Source organism: Bos indicus, chromosome 7 (genome assembly GCF_029378745.1).
Source record: "Bos indicus isolate NIAB-ARS_2022 breed Sahiwal x Tharparkar chromosome 7, NIAB-ARS_B.indTharparkar_mat_pri_1.0, whole genome shotgun sequence".
Lineage (NCBI taxonomy): Eukaryota > Metazoa > Chordata > Mammalia > Artiodactyla > Bovidae > Bos > Bos indicus.
In genome coordinates, this window is record NC_091766.1 from 48,755,604 (window position 1) to 48,783,585 (window position 27,982).

General features: G+C 47.4%; 1 protein-coding gene across 12 annotated transcripts in view; it reads right to left on the reverse strand.

The window, feature by feature from the left end:
• Positions 1-5,763: 5,763 nt before the first annotated feature.
• The window catches only part of KLHL3 (kelch like family member 3), a 149,981-nt gene continuing 127,762 nt past the window's right edge, over positions 5,764-27,982 (reverse strand). For 10 of the 12 annotated variants that reach the window (XM_070793635.1, XM_070793629.1, XM_070793625.1 and 7 more), the window contains 7 exons: positions 27,096-27,213; positions 26,494-26,691; positions 24,646-24,747; positions 21,284-21,412; positions 17,365-17,505; positions 14,619-14,762; positions 5,764-10,385 (listed from right to left, as the gene is read on the reverse strand). In XM_070793635.1, the coding sequence (XP_070649736.1) occupies positions 10,357-10,385; positions 14,619-14,762; positions 17,365-17,505; positions 21,284-21,412; positions 24,646-24,747; positions 26,494-26,691; positions 27,096-27,213 (861 nt within the window). In that variant the 3' untranslated portion in view covers positions 5,764-10,356. The remainder of the gene's footprint in view (positions 10,386-14,618; positions 14,763-17,364; positions 17,506-21,283; positions 21,413-24,645; positions 24,748-26,493; positions 26,692-27,095; positions 27,214-27,982) is intronic. The other 2 variants (XM_070793634.1, XM_070793632.1) reach the window with 1 other exon arrangement.

Consider the following 27,982-nt stretch of genomic DNA (forward strand, 5'->3'; position numbering starts at 1 on the left):
AGTCATAGGCAATAGGACAGACCATTCCTTAGTTAATCATTCAAATACGAGGCTGGGGTACATTAAAATGATGGATCTATGCCTGAAAAATAATTTGGAATGCCCTCTGTAGGCTCAGCCATTCCCCCCACCCGGATACCATCCTCCCAGATCCAGGGTGCAGCTTGAAGGAGAGATAAAGCCCAGGACCAAAGGAAGACCCTCAAGGGGACTATTAGCTCCCAAGAGTATAGGCTCCCTCAGGACTGGGGGGCAATGCCTGTGCCATCCTGTCTGTCCATGTCCTCATCCTCAGAAGGACTGGGCCTGAGCCTGGTTTTATTACCAGGGTCCCCCTGCTAGTGTTTGGTGGGCATGGGTTTAAACCCACACTCTCCAACTTAGAGCCTTAGCTCTTACACACTGTACCACCCTGTCAAGCTCTACTTTGCAACTAGATCATCCAGTTTTTCTATGGCCCTCTCCACGCTGCCATACAACCCCCTCACTAGGTTCAGGGAGAGGCCAAGCCCCTCTCAAGCTCAGATAGAATCCCCTCCACGCTACTGCCAGGGTGGAGCAGGAGCCTCACTTGGCAAGAACAGACGTAGGACAGCCCCTTGGCACATCATTTCCTTGACCTCCTTCAGTTTAGCATGGCTCAGACGCCACTTGCTGGGCTACGATTAAATGTGAAGATAGCTTGCGGTGGGTGGGGTGTGGGCAGGATGACAAGGGAGTTGTGTAAGTGCCTCCAAAAAGCCAACACCAAATCTCACCCATCTCCACCTCCCAGTTTGTGGCCCAGCAAGATTTATGACCCTGCATACAGGGGTCATTCTTGAGATAAAGGTCTTAGATCTTGCAGCTGACAGGCCTCCTCAATCAGAGCTTCAGGAAAGCATCCTTGACTGATAAATGAGCTGTCCCTAAAGCCTCGGTGACAGGCTCTTAAAGGTCTCCATTGTTCAGAATGTCTCCTTCATCCTGCAAGAGGCATATTCACCCTCGATGCCAACACAGCAAGGCAGACAGGTGAGTGAAGTGGGAGAGGGGGCCTTCCCCACTCAGCCCTGCCCCAGAGCCCCTGCTCTGCACCCCCTCAGCGGATGCTGAACACACATGGAGCATCACTGTGCTTCACTGACAAGGGTCCTGCACATGCTGAGTGTCCAGCCAAGATAATTGCAGGACAATGGACCTAAAGGACATAGGCTTTGGATCCAAGGAGACTGACCATTGGAGCAGGAGCCATATGGCACTTGGTTAATAGGAGCTTTGACTGTGGCCAACACTGCCAATTATCTACCCAATGTCCATTCTACCCTTCTTTATCCCAGGCAGAACTCTGAGTTTGATTGGAATGGCAATGTGCCCAGTTAAAAGTATTCACCTCCCCTGACTCTCCTGCAGCTGCGGGCGCTATGAAGAACACTATCAGGAGTTTCTGGAAAGACTTTCCTTTCCTTTTATGAGTACTGTACCTTCTACCTCCCCTTCATTTTTTTCCATGCCTTTTGCAGATATGAAAAGAACTATGGAGCCCCTATCTTACAACACGCTAAGGATGGAAGAGCAGAAAGGCAGAAGGACCTGGGATCCCAATGACACCATGGAACTGCTTATGCCAGCCCTGGAACTCCTATCTCTGGACTTGTGGTTATCAGGGCAGGGGGAGGGGGAACCCACTCTCTGGTTAAAGCCACTATTGTAATTTTGTTGTTACAGTGAGCCAAACACAGTCTTGGATGATAAAGTCCAAGCTTTAACTGATTCAGAATTTGAAAGAGTTGCTTCACCTGTTTCTAGCCTCATTTCCCCTATCTGTATAAAGAGAACAATGACAGTAATAATTGCTGCTGCTGCTAAGTCACTTCAGTTGTGTCTGACTCTGTGCGACCCCATAGATGGCAGCCCACCAGGCTCTGCCATCCCTGGGATTCTTCAGGCAAGAACACTGGAGTGGGTTAAATCACCCACTATGTGCAGGCACCAAGCAGTGTTTCAAATTCCCCACCCACTGCACTGAGAAAGTGACCACTGTATATAATGGGCAGAGACACATTGCCCAAAATAATACCTGCTGTGGCCACTTCATTGGACCTTTTTTGAGAATCAAATGAGACCACATTTGAAATTCCTTGGGAATAAAGGGTTACACAGGTTCCTACTAAATCCCATGTTCTGTGCAGTCAGTGGGATCAAATCAAGGGAGATGCTCTGCTCCTGGAGCAGGAAGTAAACTCATGAGACAAGCCCCCATCACCACCCAGAGGAAAGGAGAAAACAAAAGGAGTTGAAACAACAGTTGCGCCAAACAGAAGCCACGTGACTGCCGGGTGAAAGCAGGCCCCGTCTGCATTGTTTCCCTTGGGGGCCTCCTTCAGAAGCTAAGCCCTGGGTGCATCCCCAGCCCAGACAAGACTCAGGGTAGAGAGCTTCATCCTCTCTTCTGTCTATCTCCCCTCCATCGTACCTGGTCCGGTGACCACATGCAGTCAGGATGCTCTCTGTGCTGTCACTGCAGAAACTGGGTTTCTCATTCCAGAGGCTGCTCTGCCAGGCCCAGTCTCCCTGGAACCTTGAGTGACTGCCTTCTGTTTCAGGGCCTTTTCATGTAACCTTCTGCAAAAGCTCACAAAACTGGTACTACCATCTGTATCTTACAGTTGAGGGCACTGCAGCTAAGAGGCAAAGAGACTGGCTTTAAACCACAAGACCACCTGACCAAGATCACATTTGAACTCATGTTTCCAGACTCAGAAGCTTCTGATATGAAGCTCTAAACTGACGTGTCTCCTGTCACTTTAAGAAATGATGTTGGCTCTGTCTGGCTTGCCTATGTATTTCTATAAAAATGGCATCTCCTCCGGCAATGTGCATGCATCTCATTCATTGTGTTTCTGTTTCCCTCTGTTTCTATCTCTGTGTGTCACAGTGTCTCTCTTGGTCTCTATCTCTCTTCCTTTGTGTGAATCTCACACCCTTTCCCTAGGTCTCTATGAGCTTGTCTTTCTCTGGGTGAGCATGTTTCTCTGCCCACCCCCGACTAGCACACTATACTGTACCCGTTTACCAACTGTGTCCCTTACACAACTCCAGCCTCCAGTCCTCAGGGACCTCCTGCTTTGTTGGCAGTTGTATCTCAAGTAGCCAACACAATGTGCTGAATGCATTTCTGTTGAATGAATAAATGTTTGCAGAACATATTGTGAAAGGAGGATGAAAGATCCCCCATACTAGGAAAGATGGGGTAGGGGTGGTCTCTCTCAGAGGCAGCTGGGAACTGAGAAGGGGAAGGGAAGGAAAACAGAGAAGGAAAGAGATCTAAAGCCAACTTTCCAGTCCTTATAAAAACTCACAGTTAGAAGACTCACCAAACAGTCCTGATCATGCATGTGTTTGGCAGGGCCCAGTGGCCTAAGAGCTTAAATACACGTGCAGCAGGGTCATCCAAAACTACTTCCATGGAAGATATGGGTTCAGATCCTAGCTCCCCACTGTAGCTTGGCCTCTCCGAGTTTCATCTCCTCCCCAATCAGGTGGGAGCAAGAACAAGACCCTGCAAGTAGAGTAAATGCTCCTAAGGACACAAGAGCCCTCTGTTTACAGATAAGGAACTGAGTCCCAGAGAGGGGGAAGGGATTCCATGCAGGCCACACAGCCACCTGCAGGGACTCCCCCCACCCCTTGCAGGGGTTCCTCCCATCTGCAGCTAGTGAAGGACAAAGACAGCTGAGGGAGCATCTGGAACAAGCCTTGAAGCTGGAGTGACCACAGGGCAGTAATCTCAGAAAGACCAGGCCTGCCATGACAGGACCACCTACCTCTCCTCTCTCCTAACCCAGAGAGGGTGGTGGCCCTCAAGCCTGCAGTCACTGTCTTTTCTCAGCCCCAGAGCCTCCTCAGGTACAGGTGGGAAGGCACGGCCCTGTAGCCTCTCTGGACCCCACGGGTACCTGGCTCTGCCACAGGAGCTCAGGCCAGTCTACAGCTCCAAGCCCCAGGCTCCTCTTCTGCAAACACAGAGGCTGGATTAGAAGACGTCCAGAGTCCCAGCCAGATGTCCCCCCTCCATAGGCCTTGATATAGAACTTTATAGGGAAGTTGCCTGGGCAGAAAGGAGTGGTCAGTAGGAGACGCAGGCCACTCCGTGAAAATCTCAGGAGGCAGACAGAAACAACAGATTTTGTATTAAAATAAACTAACTAGGTAGGGTCAAAAGACCCTATTTGTAAATTGTAAAAGAATAAGTTGGTAGAAAAGCTACCAAATATGATTTCACTCTGGAATTTCTGGGTAAGAAGAAACCAGGTCAAAGGGTCAACGGGAGGGAAAGGTGTGTGTGCTCCAACTAGCAGCCATTTGCTCATCCGTCCCTCCCCAGGATCCTCTCAGCGGGGGTGACAAGGCCGAGGAGTGGTTCCATGGCAGGCTGGCATACGGCTCTGCCTCTCTGATGGCCCTGGAGGACCAGATATTGGCAACTTCCTTACTCTAGGAGGCTCACATAAGGTCCAGCCCACTGGGATCAAGGGTGCCACAGCTCCACAAGCAGCCTAGCAGGAGGACAGGGTCTGCATCACTTCTCAAGGTTCTGTCTGACTGCAGGCCACTTAACTAGCCCCTGCGATCCTGTGACTTGAGCATCACTCCTCTCTATGAGGTGCTGTGGGCATTAAAGCCCAGGACCTGCTGCTAAGCAAATGTACAATAAACGCTTGCCACTATGATGATGGAAACAAGCACATCCTAAGCCCTCTTCTCAGCCTGATTCTCAAACTCAGTTGTGGACCAAAATAGCTTCTATCTGGGTCTGAGCCCCGGCTCGCTTATAACACACCCTCAGACAACTAGATTCACCTCTCTAGGCTTCTGTCCAAGGATAGATATAATCAATAGCGGTTAGTGCCATTGGCACTACAGTAACAAATGTGATTATTCGCCATTAATGTAACACTGGGACATTGTTGGTCCAAATGACTGAAAACTTGGGCTGCAGTATTTTTCTTGAGCCAGGTTTGTACTTCCCCAGGGACCCCTGGGGCCTCCCTCTCCTTGGTGCTTCTCAGCACACCCTCCTCCCCTCCTCACAGCTGGAGCGAGAAGACTAAGGACCCAGGCTCGGGAGAGTGACCAGTATCCTGCAGCACTGCTACCTCAGGCGGTGGTCTAGCCCCTCTGCATCTCACATCTTTATCTGTAAAATGAAGATAATAGTAGTAACTCAGAAGACCATGATAAGGATTAAATGTGTGGATAAAAGCAAAGTACTTAGAAAAGTGCTGGCACATAGCAAATACTCAGTACATGTTAGCTATGACTATTATTTCATGGGTTTTGATATTTTATAAGTCAACATATTTAATAAACAGCTGTGTATCTCTGATAAAATATATTTGCATTTTTAATGATTTAAACATAACAAAATATCTATACAATCTCTAGTTCTTATAATAAACTTAAAAAAAAAAAATCAGTTTATTTATAGCCAAATCTCTGCTTCCTCCTCTGGTGCCTGACACCATTTCACTCACCTCTCAGTGATCACCCGGCAGTTGTCCACATACCCACTGAGGGGACTGGCCTCTCTGGGCCTCACTGAAGAGCTTCATGGATCTGGCACTGTGCCAGACAATAGACACCAAAGGAACCCAGACTCTGTCCAGTACATCTTGAAGAAAAAATATTTTTTAACTAAAAGCACGCAGGAGTGGGTCTGTCCTTTTCATGTCTGAGACAGGATAGACAGCCTGGGTGACAGAAATAAAATACTGAGAAAGGTTCTCACAGTTCAGCTTTTATTAAAATTAAAGGAACATAAATTACAGGAAACTAGAACACGAGTCCTGTTAAAAGAATACATGTGAGGAACTGTTTTCCTCAGCTAGCACTGTAACCGATGGAGCAGGTGACAAGTGTTCTTTCATAAGCTCTGTGGTTCCTACCATCCAAGCAGAGAACACCCGATCAAGGGCCTGACTCATGCAGTGTGGTGTACAGGGCGTCAGGGATCAAGTCTGCCTGCCAATGGACAGCCACATGGACACAGCACCCACACAGACATAACAGATTCAGTGCCTTGAATTTGCTTTCAAAGAAAGTGTTTTACACATTATGTACGAATTAAACAAGAAGTCCAACAAAGGTTCTTATTGCCACTGAAAAGGGGATAAAATAACTTGAAATCTCATAACCAAAGGTGAGAACGTAGCACCGGGGCACTTTGTTGCTCCAAATGCTCCAGTCCCATGAATTACTGCTTGGCCAATGCTGAATCTGTAAGTCATGAGCCCCATGACAAGGGGTGCACAGGGGCTCTGAGGTTGTGATTATCCACTATGGAAGAGACCTCTGACACTCCCAAATGTCAGAGGTGCCGCGAGCTCTCCTGCTTGGGCAATAGATACACAGCATGGCTGAATATGAGGGGCTTAGGACTCTAAATAGTGCAAAAACTTAAAACAAAAAAAAATACATTCTAACCTCCTCGCCTCTCTCGGCAAACAGAAAAACTCCAGCTAACTGGATTATGAGTTTGCTCAGCTTCCCAACTTGATCCACCAAGGTACGAATGGGGAGCACAGAGGCAAGTCAAATGGCACCTGTCCCAAAAATAATAAAGATTCTTTACATGAGACTAATTGCCAGATAAATACACAAAATAGAGCCTGGAGTGTAGACACAGCTCAAGAGACGAGTAAGTTGTAAGTATAGTATGAACATCTGCAAAGCACACGCTGATCACATTCTTAGCAGGGTCCATGACCACTCTTTGCAAGTTCCTTGACAAGATGCTTTCTCAAGAGACATACATCATCCAGCAGCAAAGGGCTTAGGCCTGAAGCTCTGAAGAACAAAGATATAGGAAAGAATGAAGACTAGTCAGCTGGACCTAGAACCTCCTTGGAATATATGCTGAAGGGCAGGCCTTTCCCTGGGCTTCTCCATGCCAGACTCCAGGCCAGACTGTGAGAGATGCCAGGAGATGGGCCAACCAGACTCACCCTGCCTCACTCCTGCCGAAAGCCTGTCTCCAGAAAAAGCAGACAGGCATCATAGATGGGTAAGTGCTGCATTAGGCTTACTGTTAAACCCTGAACAACTAAAAAAACACCAGTGATTTATGTGTTTTTTAGCAATCTCCCTTGCATGTGTTGTAAGAAAGAAGCCTCCAAGTCAGCCTGAAGCTACTGAAAAATCAGTTTGGGTAAGGTGAGAAACAAAGGGAAAATACCTACAGGCATGGATGATGTTCGAGTGAATGGCACAATAGAACGTAACATTTCATTATCATGGATAATAAGAAGCAATTCAAATATTGTGAAAAATTATTTTATAAAAATATCTACATTAAAATTTTAGCCTGAAAGCTATAGCTTCAGTTTTATAAAAAGGCAATCTTTGAAAGCATCTGGCTCAGGAAGATACAAACATTACACAACAGATATCAAAGTAAGACAGCTCAGAAAGCATCTTAGGGGATATTGCAACTGGTTTGTCACAAAAAGAATTAAGTATTCTTATTGCATAGCAGAAAATGAGGTCACTTTCATTTGCATAATACTGCAACTTTTTAGATGGAGAGATGCCATTGGGTACTTAAGAGAAATAACTTTGGAATTCAGTCTGACTTCTCTGTTGTCCAAATCAGTATCCAAGTAGAGTCTAAGCTGCTTCTAACCTTGGGCTGCAATTCCATTTCATCACTGTGATCAGACTTCAGATACACCACTGGCAAAGCTGCATTCACAAGCAGTTGTGGCTGTCAGAATAGGGGTATGGGGGGCTCACCTGCCACATGACCAGCACAGACTTGAAAATAAGTCTGTTGTGCCCACTGTAGGGAGAAAATCATATGGTGGTAAAGGGAGAGCTAGTTTTGGACGGCATCTGCGGGCAGATACAGCACATTGGCTTTTTGGTGATGACGTACCAGTGTTCTAGTCCCCATGAGAAAGGACGCATGGAGGTGAGATGAACACAGCCTCAGAACACTGCCAACAGGGGCAGCACTTCCTGGGCAGGGAGATGTAAGAAGGGGCCAACAGCAAAAATCCAAAAGCAGAAAACACGCTGGCTAGCTCTCATGGAGGGGACCCTCTCTGGGAAGATGACCATGAACAGGAGCCTCCCCTACACAAGCATGATAAGCATGGAAGTTCAGCTTCTAAGTGTTGGGGGGTACTTCACGTTTCATCTGAAATCAGGAGCTGTGTGACGGCACGCATCAGACCCCAACCCCCAACCTTATCACCAATACACGTGCACACACACACACACTCACACACGCACCCTGAAACAAAGTCCCAAACCTTCCTCAGAGAGGGAGGAGAACAACATTTGGAACAGAAAGCACATTCCTTCAGCTTCTGATCCAGAGTCAGGCAGGGCTCTGAAACCACAGCCACCTCCATGCCAGTTAAGGGCGGAAAGCCCAGCTAACAGCATGTCTTGATCTCTTTGGATCTTCGGAACTGTTCTTCCAGGTCCATCAAAGCTGGATATTTCAGCCCCTTCCCAAGGCTGCTAAAGACCCTGGGTGCCTTGGTGTTCTCCAAACATCTCACTGATATAATATCTGCTCAACATCGGAAGATGTTTCCCCCTCAAGAGAGTTGAGTGGTTCGTGCACAATAAATATACAGTAAATACACAGAGTGGCCAACTCGCTGGGGAGAGTCCTGGGTTTCTAACTTGGGGTGAAGTGGGAAGAATGCCAGCCTCCTGCAAAATCTGTTTGGAAGGGGCCCAGTTGTATCAGAAGTCCAATGTCAGGGTTCATAAAGCTCCTTGGCTCCCTAAGGGTGGACCCTGACAACAGGGAGGGTAAATCCCAGTCCCCAAGTTGTGAGGCTGCTCCAGACATAAGATCTCCCCTCCTTATGCTGGAAATTCCAATATAAACAACTTGCTAGTTCAGGAACAGTACAGCTTTAATTTTCTTCTTCTTTTTTTTAAATGCAAGTGAGTCTGTGCACCCTCAAATACCCCTCTCCAGATGCCTGAAGTTCTGTCATTAATCATTTTACCTGTGAATTAGCAAACCTTTCATCAAGCTCCTCTCTCAAAATGCAAGTATTCCTGAGAGACATCACACATCCAGGGCCTAGCACCATGTCTCCCCTCACGGAAGCAAGGAGTGGGATTTCTGAGGGCTGGAGAGACGGTATAGGCCTGGAATGGGGGAGAGGACAAGGGTGTCAGACAGACTAGGACCTTCATCACAGACTGCTGATGGCCAGGGCCAGCCGGTACACCCCTTTAAAGTCATCCGTGTCCATTTGAATCACACGAGTCCATCCAGTGCAAGGAAAAACCTATCTTTAGGTTTGGAGGTAGGGTGACCTTTTACTTCACCACCAAACCAGAACACTTATGAGAGTAAAATGGGATGCTCTGAATAATTAAACCTGGATAATAAGTATAAACAGAGGCGTCCTATCCCAGGAAAACCCAGAAGCAGGGTCTTCTCTGAGACTGCTATGGGCAAGGACCAAAGCCCTACCACTTGGTTTTGTTGCTTTTATTTCCCATGTATTTTTTTCTCCAGTGTGTTTTTCAGTGCTTCACTGAAGAGCTAGTTTTCTCAGCTGAAGAGACACAAAATCTCCCAAACTTGGAATCCATTACATCAAAGACCAGGGGCCTGGAGACCAGGCAGTTCTGATGAGAACTTCTGGGAGAAGAGGTGAAGGAAGAGCACCCAGCCAAGGGGCTGGAGAACCCACGGTCCTAGTTCTAGCGCACAGAGGACACGGGGCAGCTTCAGGACAGCCCCACTCTTCTGCAGACAGTGCCAGTGGTCTAGGCCAGCACGTGGGCCTAGTCATTTCTGGACATTCCTGGTGTGTCCAACTGCACTTCCAGTAGAGAGCAGCTTTCGTAGTCCCAAGGTCCCCACGGGCCAATCCAGAAGAGAGGCTTCTGTGACTTGTTTTTTAGCATAGCAGAAGGATCAGTAGTACAGAAATGGAGTAGACCGTCATCATCCCCCAACTTAGTGAAGCAAAACGTTCTGCACACGCACATACACACACACACCCCTACACACACACACACACACACACACACACACACGTTCCAGCTTCTCTAATACCCCTATAGAAACACACACACACACACACACACAATGCTCAAAGGTGCAGCCAGAACTATCAGGAACCCACTGCTCAAGGCAGGAGACAAAACACCTCATGGAAGCCAGGAGTCAACCACTGTCTTCCCACCCAGACAATACTGCCAAGTTGGAGGAGGGCAGTTCCCACCCCACTGCAGACTCCGGCAGCGAGTGGCATCCAACCAGCGTGGTCCTGCTGTGCTGAGTCACAGGCAGCACCCCTCCCTTCCTCCACCTCCTGGCAGTGGGAGTTGGGGTCACAAGGGCTTGTGAATCACAGCAACACCTAAGATGAAAGGGGGAGAAAGTTACCATATTATTAATAGTTTCTGCAAACTTATTCAGAGTCTCAAGGAGTTCATGAACAACATCCCAAGCCACAGTCAAGGGAAATGGGCATGACCAAACACTGAAGGGCCTGTCAGCAGCTGCTGCTTCCTGCTGTAACAGCTAAGTCCCCACAAGATGCTTAAACATAAAGCACAGTCCCTCAACGCCACAGATGAGAGGTCTCACCTCGCATCATCACACCAACTCATCTCATACTGTAATGACTCCTCTTTCCAGCACTCAGCACCCTCACTGGAAACCTCACAGCTCTAAGTTTGTATCACTTTAAGAGAAGTGATGAGTGATTCATGCCCCCTTTTAGCAGACATGGAAATGAACTGGAAAGAACAATGGACTGACTTCATGGCAGCAAGAACAAGTAAATTCCCATCCTAGCTCTGCCACCGCTCAAGCTGCATTGTGGCTTCAGATAAGTCCATGTACCTCTTTAGGCTCCGTTCCCATATATTTAAGGTCATCTAACTGAATGTGAAAGTCGCTCAGTTGTGTCTGACTCTTTGCAACCCCATGGAATTCTCCAGGCCAGAATACTGGAGTGGGTAGCCTTTCCCTTCTCCAGGGGATTTTCCCAAGCCAGGGGTTGAACCCAGGTCTCCCACATTGCAGACGGATTCTTTACCAGCTGAGCCACAAGGGAAGCCCAAGAATATTGGAGTGGGTAGCCTAATCCTTCTCCAGTGGATCTTCCCAACCCAGGAATTGAACTGGGGTCTCCTGCGTTACAGGCAGATTCTTTACCAACTGAGCTATCAACGGAAGCCCATCTAACTGAAAGATCCCTCCAATGCTAAATTCTACGCGTGGATAAACATTCCAAACATGTCTGTATGTGTTACTGTTTTAGCCAAGTTGAACCACACTCAACAGCTAACTTATGAGCCTAAAATCTTACGTGTAATGGGCTGCAGCTGTGCAGCAGACATTTGCAGGCTGACTCACCCAACACCCCTTCTACTTGCTGTCCTCTGCTACTGAGAGTAGCAAGTTTCGAGCTCAGGTTCCCAGACTTCCTTGCAGCTGGAGGTGCTGCAATCCTGGCCTATGCAATTGTAAATACAAGTCTGCCAGTACTGCAGCTTTGGCTTTCTCCCTTGACCTGCCGGAAGAAGCTCACGTAAGGTGCAAGGGGCAGCAGGAGCTATTCATAAAGCTGGCAGAACAGAAAAGACAGGAGGAACCTGATTCTTCAATAACAGTCTGAACCTCCAGGCTAGCCAGGGACTCTTTTCTGCCTGGGACAAATACATACATACAAATAAGATATTTCCTTATTTAAGCAAGTACCTGACAGGTTTTCTGGTACCTGCAGCTGAACCAAATTCTAACTTACAGGTAAGGTATAACTAGGGGCCCTACTTTAACATATTCCCATGACTAGACTATCAAATCTGGTTGAAAATAAGATTGAGGGAACATCGCTAAAAGAAAGCCCAGGACACCCAAATGGTGAGATTCTGTTGAGACACGCATTTCATGTCAATATCTGGATAAAGGTTCAGACAGAAAAGATCAGAGGTGGCAGAATCCACATCCTCAGACCCAGATGTGCTGTCTGCCTTTCAGAACATCCTGCCTGCACCTGAGGCTCCTCCTTCTCAAGGTAGCATTTCTTTAAAAAGCAGGCTCCTGTACTGCTTTTTATATAAGCTTTCTGATTATAAAATAAAATATTCCCATTATGGAAATTTTAGATAACACAGAAGAACACCAAGAAAAAAAAAATTAATCCCTACATACAAAGAGAATCACCATTCTCTTTTTTGGAATATATCCTGACTTCTAATGATAGTCATAATCAGCCACTGAGTGGTTTCTACCTGCCAGACAGGCACTGTGCTAGGCGCTTTCCACATATTCTCACATTTCATTCTCACAACAGCCCCAAGAGGCTTGATATGATTTTATTTTCATTTCACAAGTGAGAAAACAGGGGTTCAATCAGACTGACTGACTTGCCCAGAGGCCCAGGGCTAGTGGCAAAGCTGGGACTTGAGTTCAGACGTGACTCCAATATCCATTTCTGTAAGCAGGAGCTAGTCCAAGCCCTGTGACTCAGGACTGCTCGACCAAGCTCACATGGTACATATACTTTGCATCGGACTTGAATTCAGATGTGACTCCAATATCCATTTCTGTAAGCAGGAGCTAGTCCAAGTCCCGTGACTCAGGACTGCTCGACCAAGCTCACATGGTACATATACTTTGCATCATCCTTTTTTTTAACCTAATAGCCTGTCACAAACATATTCTCATATTAAAAACACGTCTGCTGTATAAATATTCCACAGCTTATTTAGCTATGTCCCTCACGTCTGACAATAAGTATTTCTCAGTTTTTTGCTATGATAAATAATGCTCCAATAAATAACTTTGTCCATAAATCTTTGCACGTCAGGCCATTTCCGTCGATTCTAAGATAACAGATTCACTCAGTCAATGGGTTTGAACATAAACTGCACATCTGCTCGTCTCCCTGCCACCTACTTCTGGAGTAAGCAAACAGTAAAGAAATGGACATGAAATACTCAGCAGATACCCAAAACTCTAACCACTCACACCTGCACTTTCCCCTCTCATTAAGACTCACATGGAGCCAAGGGGGCATCGTTCACTGGCCTCCCTGCCTCATATAGGAAAATGTCCTGCACTTTTCACTTCAGCTTTGGAGAGAAAATGAGAGTGCTGGTTTTAATAAGTAACAGTGAGAACAGAATCACTCTAGGACCAAAATGCCCTGAAATCTTTTCTATTTAGTTGATAAAAATCCTCAATGAGGGGAAAAAAAAAAAAGGTAAAATAAATTCATTAATTGAAGCTTTGGGCAGACAGAACGCAATACAAAGCCCTTTGAGCCTGCATGGCATAGTCTTCCTTTGCACTAAGAGCCAAACAAAATGAAATAATGACCTTTCTAATGTAAAATGGAATAAAAATACCACTGGAGTCATAGTGAATGATAATGGTCATCAAATACTTAGGACAATTACTGGCATATTGTATGTGCTCAATAAATAAATGTTAGCTCTAACTCTTCCAGTTTCTGGAGAACCAGATACAAGGAGCTGAGCTACATAGATATATTTGCTTGTCTCCCTGGAGACCCTTGACCTCAGCCCCACCAACTCTGATCCTGTGCCCTACACCTCACCAAAACTGTCACACACACCCACTACCATAGGCATTTTTCTGGCAGCCCAGTGGTTAAGACTCTGTGCTTCCTGTGCAAGGGGCATGGGTTCAATCCTTGGTCAGGGAACTGATTTCACACGCCAAAAAAAAAAAGCTTCTACAGCAGCTTCTTTCCTCCCCCCTCCCTCCAGCCTCTTGCTTCATCCCCCAACCCTGAGTTATGGTAGCACAAAAGGCATGGGCTTAGGACTGGGTTTGAATTCTGACTCTGACACTTTTTTTAGTCACTTGATCCTGGACAGATTATTTAAACATTCCAAACTTCAGTTTCATCATCTATAAAATGGAAGGATACAGTCTCATTCAACCAGAGGGTTGTTGAAAAGAATATCTTGTAGGTAAAGATTTATAAACAAAGTTATTTACTAGAGCATTACTTATCATAGCAAAAGAAGACTCTGAGAACTACTTAATGTCTGACATGAGGGGAAGTAGCTAAGCTGTGAAATAGTTATCATATCTAACACACCGCTTTGTGGTGCAGGGAGTGGGTACCCAGCAAAAAACAGCTATCTGTGTAGCTGTGACCCAGCCTTTAAGTTTAGGTAGGCTTTGTCTCCTCCAGGAAGTATTCCCTAACTCTGCCACTTCTCGCATGTCATGTCCTAAAGCCTGTGTAGCACATTTCTTTTAGCACTTACATGTACATTATCTTGTATTTCCTGGTTTTGGAGGCTGGTCAGGAAGGGCAATGAAATTCTAAAACCTCTTATGACAACTCAGGTCAGTTGGAAGGGATTCCCTGGAACACTGTTAAGAGTTCGGAGGCTACCTTCAACTTCACTGGGGAAATGAGTGTTAATTACAGGTATCTGCCGTGGGCACAGCATGAAGGAGTGGTGACATGTGACAATCATCTGCCATCCCTGGAGGAGGCACTTGGTCCCAAGTTAAGCAAACTGACCTGACCTGGGCCCCACCTGCCCCACCCCATCCCGGGCCCTAGTGTGGGGGTGCGGGTAGGGTGGAGCACACTGACCTGCATAGCTCCGCCCTGTGCTCATGTTGGTTGGCAGCAGTGTCCACTTGTCAGTGACAGGATTGTAGTACTCCACCGAAGCCAAGTTACAGGATCCATCATCCCCGCCAACCACATACAGGAGCCCATTCACTGCACAGACCCCTGGGAATCAAATAGAGGCCAGAGGAGGCATGAGAGCAGGAGCACAGAGAATGGGCGAGAGACAAGTCTAGATTGCCCTGGGGGCGCTCTTCCTTCCCTTTGTGGTAGCAAAATAGATATTTGGCTCCTCAGGTTTAACTCTGCTCAACGAATGAATACCCAACAGTCACTGGGCTCTGAGGAGCCCCCTTCCTAACAAGGTCATGTCTCTGACCAGGCAGCTTTCACAATGATGCAGGCCCACAGATGTTCCCTGCTCTGGCACAGAGCACCATAGGTACAGGCCCCGTTCTACTGCACAGGCACACAGGCCTCCCACACTCAGTCTGAGCTAAGAAAGAAGACAGCTCAGGGGATCTCACCCACACTACTTCTACTCTGCTTGGTTCCCTGATAAGCCGTGTTTCATCAACACTGCGGGGCACTAACGGTTGTGCTTGTAATCGCTTCATACAACTGGTGTCTAAATCCACATACAGTTTTCAGGGAAAAGGCTTTCCACCCACCCTGATCTCAGAGGCAGCTGGTTTGGGGGCAAGGTCTCATATAACAGGGACTCAAGAATAGGAAATGTAAGTACTGCTCATTAAGATTTTAAAAGGCCACAGTCAAATATTCTGTGTTTTTTTTCAAAATAAGATTCAGGGATTATGTGCTCAGATGCTCAATCGGGTCCAACTCTTTACGACCCCATGGGCTTTAGCCCAGCAGGCTCCTCTGTCCATGGGGATTCTCCAGGCAAGAATACTGGAGTGGGTTGCCATGACCGCCTTCAGGGAATCTTCCCAACCCAGGGATTGAACCCATGTCTCCTGCACTGCCAGCTGGATTCTTGACCACTTTTGCCACCCGGGAAGCCCTAATTCAGGGATTGTGCTGTGTGCTTAGTTGCTCAGTCATGTCTGACTCTTTGCGATCCCATGGACTATAGCCCACAAGGCTCCTCTGACCATGGGGATTCTCCAGGCAAGAATCCTGGAGTGGGTTACCATGCGCTCCTCCAGGGTATCCTCCCAACCCAGGGACTGAACCCAGGTTTCCTGCATTGCAGGTGGATTCTTTACCATCTGAGCCACCAGGGAAGCTCAAGAATACCGGGGTGGGTAGCCTATCCCTTCTACAGGGGATCTTCCGGATCCAGGAATTGAACTGGGGTCTCCTGCATTGTAGATGGATTCTTTACCACCTGATCTACCAGGGAAGCCCAATTCAGGGGTGAGTGATACTCACAAAGTAGTTATAACCAGTATTGGTGAACATACTCTCAAATACTGGTGAGCATAAAAGGCACCACTTTCCTAGGTGATGTCAAAAACACACATACTCCCTCTGAATCCAAGATTTCACTTCTGACCTTTTATTCTAAGAAATAATTTTAAATGTGTGCATTAATTAGCTATAAAGGCTATTTATAATAGCCAAAGCATTACTTACAGAAAAGATGGAAATGACCTAAATGTCCAATAGCAGCCTGGCTCTTTAAATTATGTTACAGCCATTTACAATAATATTATGTAAATAGGCTTAGTGTTATAATAAGATATTCATAAAAGATTGTAAAGTGGATCTAAAAAGGCAGGTTTTAATAAAGCAGTATTACAGCAAGATTCTATTTTTGTTATAAAAAATAGAAATATCTATATGCGAATGTGTGCTTACACATGCATTTACATCTAAACCTAATCCTTGCATTAGCTGCCTTGAAGGTTCTGTAATTCCTCATTCATGTGGCTCAAGGCCAAATGCCAGGTTATATCACAGCAGGCTTAGACAATGAGCAAATGAATAAACTCCCCTCTATTTACACTTTCAACAAGTCAGCTGCAAATGGGTTTAGCGAACAGGTAATTTGAGTATAAAGGAAATAAGTATGCCTGAAAGTCACCTGCTTGTATTTCCAGCCAGGGAAGTTGGGCTAAGCTAACACTTGGATAGAGTGAGAAGGCATAAAGCAAGATATACCAACATAAGACATGACCCATAGGGCAAAGGTCTAAAAGGAAATGGTTTAATAGAGGTATCAATCTCCAGGAACAAAACTCTCAACACTCTAAGGAAAATCATTCCTACAGGAAGGAAAAGGGGAGGGAAGGGAAGGGAAGGAGAGACAGGAAATACAAACAAGAGAATAAGGAAAGTGGTCCTTTTGGAGAATGGATCACAAATCCTTTCATGGATGCCACTGAAAGGAAGGAAATCGGTTTCTGGGGGGCAGTGAGAGGTTCTCAGACATCGGCAAAGAAAAGATAGAACCAAGTGTCATTGTGTGGCCCTGTCCACACAGCTCTAGGCTTGGCTGCCCAACAAAGCCACTGGGCCTGGGCACACTGCTCCTCTGGGTCTGAGTCCATCCATGTGCAGTGAAAGTCCTCATGCTTCACTGGGAGGGAAGGAACCTTCTGCCTCTAAGAGGGGGCCCTCTGGCTAGCTTTGGGGGTTCCATGCTCTCCCTGCCCAGCAAATGGATACTCCCTGCTCAGGATACAAGCTCAGCCCCAGGCCACAGGAGCTCTCCGTTCTGCCTCTTTTACGGCCAGTGTTTGCAAGGAGAAAACACCCACAACCTCCCCATAAGGAGAACAGGAAGGAGCCATCATATTACCTGCATTGCGTCGGCACATGTTCATGTCTGCCACCTGCTTCCAGGTATTTGTTCCAGGATCGTAAACCTCGACACTCTTCCTCACCAAGGGCCCATCGTGCCCACCTGTGGCGTACAGCTGCCCACTGAGGACCCCAACCCCTGAAAGGCAGAGCACAGAGTCCCAGCCTCAGGTTGGCTGCCACGACCAGAAACCAGGAGGCCTGGCACCCGTCCTGGACAGTCATCACCAGCAGGGTGACAGGGGGAGTGCTATTTTGTCTCTCTAGAACTCAGGGTCCTCGTCTGTAAAACAAGTATAATGACACCCTGCCTGCCTCATAAAATCGCCAACCAGAAAACCTCCAAATAGAAGGCAAATATGACCTCATTTCTATTTAGAGACACGTAAAAATATACATAATACACGTGTGTGTGTGTGTGTGTGTGTGTGTGTGTGTAGTAAAGAGACTTCAAATGGAAACGACACAGCAGGTGTGCTGAGATCATGACTGCTGAGACTTCCCTGCTTATCTGGAATCAGAAGCCATCCTTTCTGCCCCTGGGCTCTTCTCCTAAGTGGCAGAGGGGCCCTGAACCACTCTCGGTAGTGATAAGCCTCAGCTGAGGGCCAGGACTGCATCGTTTATAGGTTTCAGCATAACCTTTTGACATTCTCTAATACAAGCCAAGAGGATGTCATCCTTTAATACAAGAGGATGAGATGGTTGGATGGCATCACCCATGCAATGGACATGAACTTGGGCAAACTCCAGGAGAGGATGAGGAAGAGAGGCCTGGCGTGCTGCAGTCCATGGGGTCACAAAGAGTCGGACAAGACTGAACAACAACAACAATACAATCAAGGAAATAAAATCCAGAAAGCAGGTGGGTGGCACAGTGCCCTAGAAAAGGCAGCTGACATGGTGGCCAGGATACCTGGGTTCTGGACCTGTGTCTCTAACCTGCCCACCAGGTGGTGCTGCCCTTTCAAGGCCTTGGTTCTCGCATGTGTACAGTGAGGGAGCCGGACTAGATGGGTAGTTTCAGTGGACCACCGACTACTCCACTCCATGGACAGGCTGCAGCTCAATTAGCTGGGGAATTTTTGAAAACATAGATTTCCACAGCCTCACTCCCAGAGACAGTGGCCAGGAATCAGAAAAAGTGCCTCGGGTGATTGCAACGTGCAGACAGGTTTCAGACCCAAGGTCTCAATTTCCAGAATATAAACTTCACGTGGACAAGAACCACGCTTGCCTTATCATGTCGGTTGCCCTGTGCCTGATGGCACATAGTAGGTTCTCAACAAATACTGCTTGAATGACAAGACGCATAAAATCCCACCAGTAATTATGCGAGTGTGCAAATGGTTCCTCGCAGTTGCCCTAAACTAACAGCAGATGGTGGTGTTGCATCAACAGTGGCTATCTGATGAACTCCTGTTAATAAACACAATTCACTGTGTTCCCAAGCTGCCTCACCTTCCCCTTCTCCATGCTCAGAGGAACAAGCACATGCTGGAACCTAGAGATGGCCTCTTTTCTGCACAGACATCTGCTGGCACTGCCCACCCCTGCTGAGGAGGCACTCAGGGACACCAAGCCCTTCTGCGGCCTCCTCTGCTAAAGTTCACGCAGAGGTAAACAGTGTGAGCCACCGGGGCCCACGTGCCAGGGTCTCTGGGTCTTTAGAGAACACCTACTAGGACAAGTACGTGGGTGCCCAGCTCCAGAGGGGAGGCGTCCCCGGATCTTAGGGAGGTGAAGCTCTAAAGAAACGCTGCCCCGGGATCCTGAGGCCAGGGCACTGAGGAAAGAATCCATCTCGGGGAAGGAGACGCCCCCTGAATTGAGGTCACTGTGCCTCCCTCGTCACCATCCAGGGCCTCTGGCCCAGGTGAGAGGCACGAATAACCTGAGGGACATCCACTCAGCAGTGACCCCTGGGCAGCCCAACACAGAGCAGTAAGGCCTCCAGAGGCAGCTCTATCCACAGAAGGAGGCTGAACTTTCTGAGGTGGCTCTGTGCTTGGCTTTGCTCAGGGCCGCCCCTCCACACCTTCTGCTCCAGGTGTTCCTGGGAACAGCCACACACCTCAGGGTGCTGCTCTGCTCCTGAGGAGCTGCCCCTGCTCCCTGGGCTGTGACCACTAGCTCTCACACCTCAGTCACACATAGGATTTCCAGTAAGAAAAAGAAGACTCTAGCAATACTATCAACTGAAATTGCTAAAAGAGCCCTGTGAAGGAAGGAGAACCAGGAGACGTGAATTGAACAGGACCCTCAGGAATACCTACTGCAACCCACTCATTTCACACCTGAAAAAGTGGAGGCCAAGACCACATAGCACACTCGAGTGGACCCAGAACCAAGGTCCAGACCTCCTGCCCTCCAGGCATGTGCTGCGTGTTCAGGAAGGACCAACCTGTCAGGATCGGCAGAGACGAGCTCCCTAAAAATAGCCTTCCAAACACAAATGCTTCTTAAATGGAATCATACAGCTTTTTTTTTTCTAACTAGTGAGTGAGTATACAGTGATTCTTGAAAAACATTAAAACAGCGTAAAAAAAATAAATAAAATAAAATAAAACAGCCTAATTTTCAAGGAATGCTGAGGATGTGGTCATGTGTTTGGTGGTATAAATGAGATCACAACTCAATCTTCAAAAATACAAAAAAGATAAAGTAATAACATTGTGGGGAAAAGCTTTCAGTTGTGGCTTCCCTTCCCAGAAGTCACATGGCCTACCCGCCAGCCAGGGTGGTCATCCGTTACCACTGCCACAGGAACCGGGGACAGAGAGCCGGTGCCCAGCCCCCAGAGCCTCCGTCTGCCCTCCCAGACCCTCTCCCCTGGGCCCCCACGTGAATGGAGCAGACAAAGCAGGGAAGGAGGGGCTGCTGCTCCACTTCCTGGAAAATCCCAAAGCTCCTGGTCTTCCCCCAGGAGGCCAAAGTGGGCCACACATGGGGATTTATTCTCCTCCCACGTCAGGAAGGGGGCTGATCTGAAGAAAAGTTGGGGAAGAGACACCAGTTTATCTCCAAATACAAACCTGACTTTTGACCCCCTAAGACAAAGACAGGCAAGCTTTAGCTTTTCCAGGGAAGACTGGGACTTCATAAGAACGAGACTCAGATAACCTGAGGTCAGAAAAAGCTAACTTTGAAGGGAGACAGACCTGAGTAGGAATCCTGACTCTGCCAGTGACTAATGAAAATGACGAATGACAAGACCGTGGGCTAACTAACCCCTGGTTGACTCACTTTCTAAACCTGCTGAGTGGAGTTACGTTGTGTGAGCTATATTGTGAACCCCTGCAGGGTTGTGATGAGGATTAAACATAAATGAGGCATGCTGCTAAGTTGCTTCAGTCGTGTCCGACTCTGTGCAACCCCATAGACAGCAGCCCACCAGGCTCCCCTGTCCCTGGGATTCTCCAGGCAAGAACAATGGAGTGGGTTGCCATTTCCTTCTCCAATGCATGAAAGTGAAAAGTGAAAGTGAAGTTGCTCAGTTGTGTCTGACTCTTAGCGACCCCATGGACTGCAGCCCAACAGGCTCCTCCATCCATGGGATTTTCCAGGCAAGAGTACTGGAGTGGGGTGCCATTGCCTTCTCCGTAAATGAGGCATAGAAAGTGCTTATTAGGACAGCACCTGGCACACAGCAAGTTTCACTTTCAAGAGATGTGGACACCTCCAAACAAATGGAAGAGATGACAACGAAGGGAATGTGATCCCATTGGTTCTCTACAAAGGGATCCCCCTGAGAAAGGTTAACTCACTGCAAAGGTGCGAGTGGGATTATATACACTGAAAGCAGACAGGAGGGAGGGAAAATAAGGTAGAATGTTAAGCTTTTGGCCTCCAGACCCACCAGTGAGAACAAACACGGTCTGCCCCCTGAACCCCAACTCCCAACCCCCATCCCATACCTGCGCCACTGCGGCGAGTGCTCATGTCTGCCACATATGTCCACTCATTGGTCGCTGGGTTGTACTGCTCCACGGTGCTTAGGCACTGGCGAGAGGCCCCATCATAGCCCCCAACAGCATACAGCTTCCCTGCAACAGACAAAGTGGCCAGGGGTCGGGGGTGCTTCAGACCCTGGCATGGAACTGGAGCATAGCTGAAATTCTGCCTGTAACCCACTGGCACACCCTCACCTCCATCAGGGTTCAGAGCTCCTTCCCCAGGAAGACCAACCAACTTACTTCCCAACCAGAGCAAGCATCCTTCATGATTCTGCCTCCTACATCCTCTTAAGCCCTGGGCTCCTCCTCAAAGCAGTACAGAAGCTTTATCTCAAAAAGCACCTCAACACCCAATGCAAAGCTATGGCCTGGCATCACCAGGGCTCAACATTTTCTCACTGGTGAACTATATTAGATCTTCTCCAGAACAAGGCACCGGGGAGATGGAAAGTTTAAGGGCCCCTCGTGCAGCCAGGCTGGCAGACTTTCTGGCTAAAGACTCACAACAGCAGACAGAACAAATATGGAAAGATATTCTCCAACAGGAACCCAAACGTTGTCTTCCCATGCTTTGTACTCTGTCCACAACCCAGGCAGGCAAAATGTGTGAATGGAGTGCTCTGTGTGCACTCTGGGCTGGAGTGGCTGGAATTGATCTGCAGATCCCCTTACAATTTCTGAGCCATGCACAAGAACCTGGAAGTACCATCATCTATTTTTTTTTTCTTTATCTTGGAATAGGCAAAGGTTTATTTAACCAAAAACAAAAAATGTAATCCTAAAGAAAAATATTGATCTATTGGATTACATTCAAGTTAAACTTAAAAAAAAATTGAAGGATAATTGCTTTACAATGTTGTGTTACTTTCCACTGACCATCACCTATTTTTAAAATAAAGTACCATAAGCTATTATCGAAGAGCATCATTTTGGCCTAAGGATGGTGGTGAGGTTGGGCAAGGGGGCAGGAAACTGGTATTTGAGCTCTCCCAGAGAGATTTGAACATTTGGGTTTAACATGTAGTCTTAGAATGCAGTGGGATTCCGTGTGTGTGTGTGTGTGTGTGTGTGTGTGTGTGTGTGTGTTGGGTGTGGGGGGGTCCTACTTCATCTGAGCTCTCAGTTCAATGGGGGACCCTGGAGTTATAATAAGGATCTACACTGTAATAAGTGTATAATAAGGATGTATACTAGCTGCAGGCTACATAAATACCACCAGATGCAAATCTACTTAAAAGGTTACCTAATCAAAAGATTCTTTTTGGTCAATATGTACTTTCTTAATGGAAAGACACCAAGAGTACAACCAGTATGTGAAAAATCTGCAATTATTTAAAATCAGAAAGAGATTCTCAGGCTAAGAACCATGTTTTACCATCAAGACTTTACTGCATCAAATGTAAAATTATTTCTTCTATCATTGAGCCTGGTTTTGTCTTCTGCCTCAGAGCCCTCTCAACCGGCCCTTTTGCTCTCCAGCCAGAGAGCAAAACCCTGACTCAGATAGGCTCCCCCAGGACCCAGGCTACTCTTGGGGTGTGCTGGCTCAGAGGTAACCACCTGCCTGGCCAGCTATCCCTTACAAGGGAGGAGACAGGCCAGGGGTGTGGAGGAGACAAGACGCTCCTGAAGGCAACCCCAGTCTCTGAAATACATCATCTCTGCTCTGTTGGGAGCTTCTGCCTCATCTCTCAGCCTCACTGTCCCTTTTCCTACAGAGATTCTTCAGGACAGCCGGTAGCTCAAGATCCTGGTTTTCCTGTTTTTGTCCCTAGTTGTCGGTCAGGCTGTGACGCCGTGGTAAGGAGATGAGGAGAGGGAGGCAGCAGCCGAAACAGCTTCAAATTCAGGATGGACAAGATAAATAAACCCCCAGTCTGTCCTCCGTGTTAACGGGGTGTGCTACCACACAGCACTTCTGCCATGTAGAACATGCTTACAGAAGCCTCTGTCAAGGGGGTCAGGGGGAGTATTTCTGATGAGCATCATGCAGGCATCTCCTCTAACTCCCATCAACCATCTCAACCCTGTGTCAGCTGAATAAATACCCACTCAAGGTTTCTCCTTTCAGGGATACACTATTTTTAACCCCTACTCTATTGTTTGATATTCCTGACTAAGGAGCAAGGGGGGAAATGGGAAGGTGGCTAGACAAAGCACTTATGCTTGGCAGACAAATCAATTTCTGTTTCACCAGGAGAATGAGATTGCAAGAAACAATTTATCTTGGTAGGAGGACAAAATACTTGCACTCACTAAGGTGACTTGTTCTGTGTGTTAGAACAATATACTTTAAAATTAAAATTTAAACTATGTAATACTGGTACAGACCAAGAAATGCAGCAAGAGAAAATTACATTTCTATTAAGGTCTAACTCCCTGCCTGATACTCTCCCTGAAGCACGTGTGTGAGTTGTGTGTACACGTGAGAAAGAGAAAATGCCTGTGTACCTGTGAATGCACAGATTATCAGCTAAATTCCCACTTCAAGACAGGCTAATAAGTCAGTGTTGTCCTGTAAGTATAACAGTTGAGTCCAAATAATATTCTATGCTTTAATATGTTGAAATCATACATATTTCTAAAACTCCTCTCAGTTATTAATAACATTTGCCAATGGTCTGAGTTAGAATTTGGAGACCTAGTTTCAAGGAGCGGCTGTGCTGTTTACCAGTGTGGGACAGGCACACTGATTACTCCTCTGGGACTCAGTTTCCCCTTCTGGAGAATGGAGAAAATCCAAGTCCTGTCCTTCTCCTTTGAGAGAGTTTTAGGAACAAAATGAGAAACTGGATATGAAGGTACTTGGAGTTCCAGTGCACTGTCTAACCAGGCCCCAGACCTCACCCCTCTTCCTACCTCACCACACACATCCTTCCTGACAGCAGGACCCAGCACCAACCTTCCCTTCAGTGACTAATCAGAACTGGGGAAAGGCACCCGCCTCACTCAGGGCTCTGCTGACAATGCTCAACATAAAATATGAGGACAAAATTGATTAAACAACTGGTTCTCACCCTCCCAAACACATTATACTCCTGGGTTATATCTTGACTCTGGACTCCCCAGCTTGTAATATAGATAAGTAGCCAAAACGAGAGCCCAGCATTTTTCCTCTAGGCTCCTCCTAGTACCCGCAGTCCAGCTCACCTACTTTCTAGCCTTGGGCCAGTAGCTACACCTCTCTGAGTCTCAACTCCTCTCATCCGCTAATCAGGGTACTAGTACCCAACTCAGCAGTAAGGGGAGGAACAGAGCCAGGACACGGGAAGAAGGCCGGGGGGCCAGGGCAGGAACAGAAGCCATCCGCTGTCGCTCCTCACCTTCTACGACGCCCACGCCCACACTGCTCCGGCGCGTGTTCATCGGGGCTACGAAGAACCACTCGTTGGTCTTGTAGCTGTAGGCTTCTACCGACGCCAGGCCTGGGAGACAAGTGACTCGTGAGGTTTCTATGGTGCCAGGCCTCACCCTGCTGGGCTGGGAGTGAGGATGGGGGAAGAGTGCAGACCTGGGGCTGAAAACCCGGGGGAGTATGACTCAGCACTACCTCTGCCTCCCAATGCATCCCATGGCACCTCCATAAACACACCTGCAGTGTGTCTGCCTAAGGGGACCACTAAGACCTGACCTAGAGAGTGGGCTGTGAGAAGACTGAGGGTCTGAAGTAAATCATAAAACCACAGAATGGACTAAATACCTGAGACTGCCTCACTGAACACCTATTTCAACCCTCTTTCCTCTTGTCTTCCTCAATTTTTAGTGGCTAAAAAGATGAAAACTTGTCTTCCCAGACTTCCTTAGAGCCGGGGGTGACCAAGTCAATCCAATCTAAGCAGGATTTCTAAAGTAGCCTTTGCTTTTCTAATAAGAGGCCCCCTGCTCAGCCCTGCCCTCTTCCCCCCACCCCACTACTTCTTGCTACCTGGAATACACATGTATTGGCAAGAGCTGTAACAGCCACCTTGTGACCATGAGGACAAGTCTAAGAGACTCTGCAAGATCGTGGCCCAAGATCCTTGAACAACTAAACCAAGTCAGCAACTGCCAACCTCTGACTTTGTTTCACAAGTAAAACAAAAGCTCTCATTTGTTTAAGCTGTGGTTTAGTCACGTTTTCCACTAGCAGTCAAAAGTAATGCCTAAAAGAAACAATGCCCCACTATCCTTTGTTCTCTTTATTCCTAGTCCCCCCTCACTAGAAGCAGCCTCTGGAGGGGCTATATAACTTGGAATTACATGAAAGAGGCAAAGAGAAGGTTGAAAAAGGTTACCAACTAGTGAAGACAGAAATGAAATTTCAGAGGGATATAGCGTATTGTTTTTCATGTCACTGGGGACCAAAAGAGTTAAGTGTTTACAGAGACATCCACCTGGAGATATAAGAAGAGAGAAGATAATTTCTCCAAGTCCATGTCCACTAGCATTAATAGTTTCTGATTCTGACTTTGGAACGAGATGGACACCAGGAGCAAGGAGACGCTTCTGCAGTGTCACAGTCTTGCACAGCTTTGGTGGGGTGGCAGAAAGGGCAAGGGACAAAGGCTGTGTGACTCAAGCCAAGCCTCTTCCCACAACTGAACCTCAGCTCTTCCGTCTGTTCAGCAGAGGGTTCAGATCACAGTCCCGAGACACCCTCCAGTTGAGCTTGCTCTATGTTTTATCTGTGGATTAAATGAGTTCCCAGACACTAGAAAGGACAAAAGGGCCTCTTCTGAGGGTGGGGTACTTCCTGGAACCTAGAAATGAGAGCACATGGATGGTACTGTGTATGTAGGAAGGTGGACTCTGACACACAAGCTGGGAGCGGAGGAAGGATGGGTATGTTCTTGGGATAGTAGCTACAGAGAGACCAAAGGCTGGCCCAAGAGCTGGCTAAGCAAACCAGGCTTGTGGGTTCAGTTATTCAGTTGTGTCTGACTCTTTGTGACCGCTTGGACTGTAGCCTGCCAGGCTTCTCTGTCCATGGAATTCTGCAGGCAAGAATACCAGAGTAGGTTGCCATTTCCTACACCTGGGGATTTTCCCCAACTCAGGGACCGAACCTGTGTCTCTTATGTCTCCTGCATTGGCAGGAGGATTCTTTACTGCTGTGCCACCTGGGAAGCTTCAAACCAGAGTAACATGGAGTGCATGTCTCAGGCTGGATGGTGAGTGAGTCTGGGACCTACCAGTACTGCCATCAAAGCCCCCCACGGCATAGAGCAGGTCATTGAGCACAGCTGCACCCAGCGTGCTCCGGCGCTCCTGCATGCTGGCGATGGACGTCCACTGGTCCTTCACCCCATCATACACGTCCACTGTCCGCACACGCAGTGAGCCATTGAACCCGCCCACAGCATACACATGGCCAGCCATGAACACCACACCTGAGGCACAGGAAACCAAGGCATCAGGGTCATCTCAAATGGCTGATGACTCACATTTCGATAAGTGACAAAGTGGGAATGAGGCAGGCATGTAAATACTGATAGTTTAACAAGAAGGTGATCTCCAACTTGTGATATTTGGAAGTCGCTATGGGACTCATTGGATTTCTTCTCGGATTTGCATTGCTAATTTTGTTTGTGTCAAGCAAATATCTGCATTAGCCTAAAGTCCCTAAGCACATAAGAACTGATCCCAGAAGGTACAGCTAGAAAGTGCGCAGGTTGGGAAGGGAAAGGAAGGGAGTGTGGAATGCACAATGTTTTCAGAAACAGGGAACAGAGATCTGCAGTGTGGGAGTGGGGGCTAGGGGGCAGCCGGCACACTGGGAGACCATGTGGCTCACCTGCTCTGCATCTCCTGGAGGGAAGCTCAGCGATCTGGTCCCAGCGATCCTCCTCGAAGTCATAGCACTCCACACTGCGGATGGCCTTGGGTGCCTGGCCACCAACCACGATCATGACCTCCAGAGAGACAAGTGGACATTAGCTGGCTGCCCCAACATCCAGACTCATGGGTCACCAACCCCTGCTACATACATGCTCACTGCTCAGGGTCCGTGGACGATCTGAAATGCCAGTTTACATGGCTACATACATGAAGATGCTGCCCGTGATCACCAACAGGTATGAATATTCCAGAAAAATCTAGTGAACATCTTCCCACAGAAACACAACCATTAAGTCTATGCTTCCCAAGTGTCCCTACTCACAGTTGTATTGAGGGCATGTGCAGCCACTCGGGGCATCTTCTACAATCTGCATGTCCTTAAGGACCAGGGGCAAGGAGACTAAACTTTATATTGAAACAACATATTCATATATATCTCTCAACATCTGAATATATCTTGGAATAGAGTATAGAATTTGGATGCATGTTTAAGATAAAATTAATTCATAAGTACTTTTGAATGCATAGACTGTAGGGGGTACTTACTGGAGTATGGGAAAAAATTTGTAAAACACTGTTTTGTGGTGGTTACCACAAAAATGTATGTAACTGATGATGTTCTGAAAATAATGTTACTAGTACTATTTCTACAAGTAAGGTAGTAGCTGCCACTGCCAGTCATCATGTGAAGTATGTTGTCATTCCTGTCACCACAACTCAGTGAGGTAGATATTACCATCCACATTGATAGGTCAGGAAAGTAAAGCTCAGAGAATATAGGGAAACTGCCCAAGGTCACACAGCTAAGAGCAGCAGAAGAGAGACTGAAAGCCAAGTGCATCT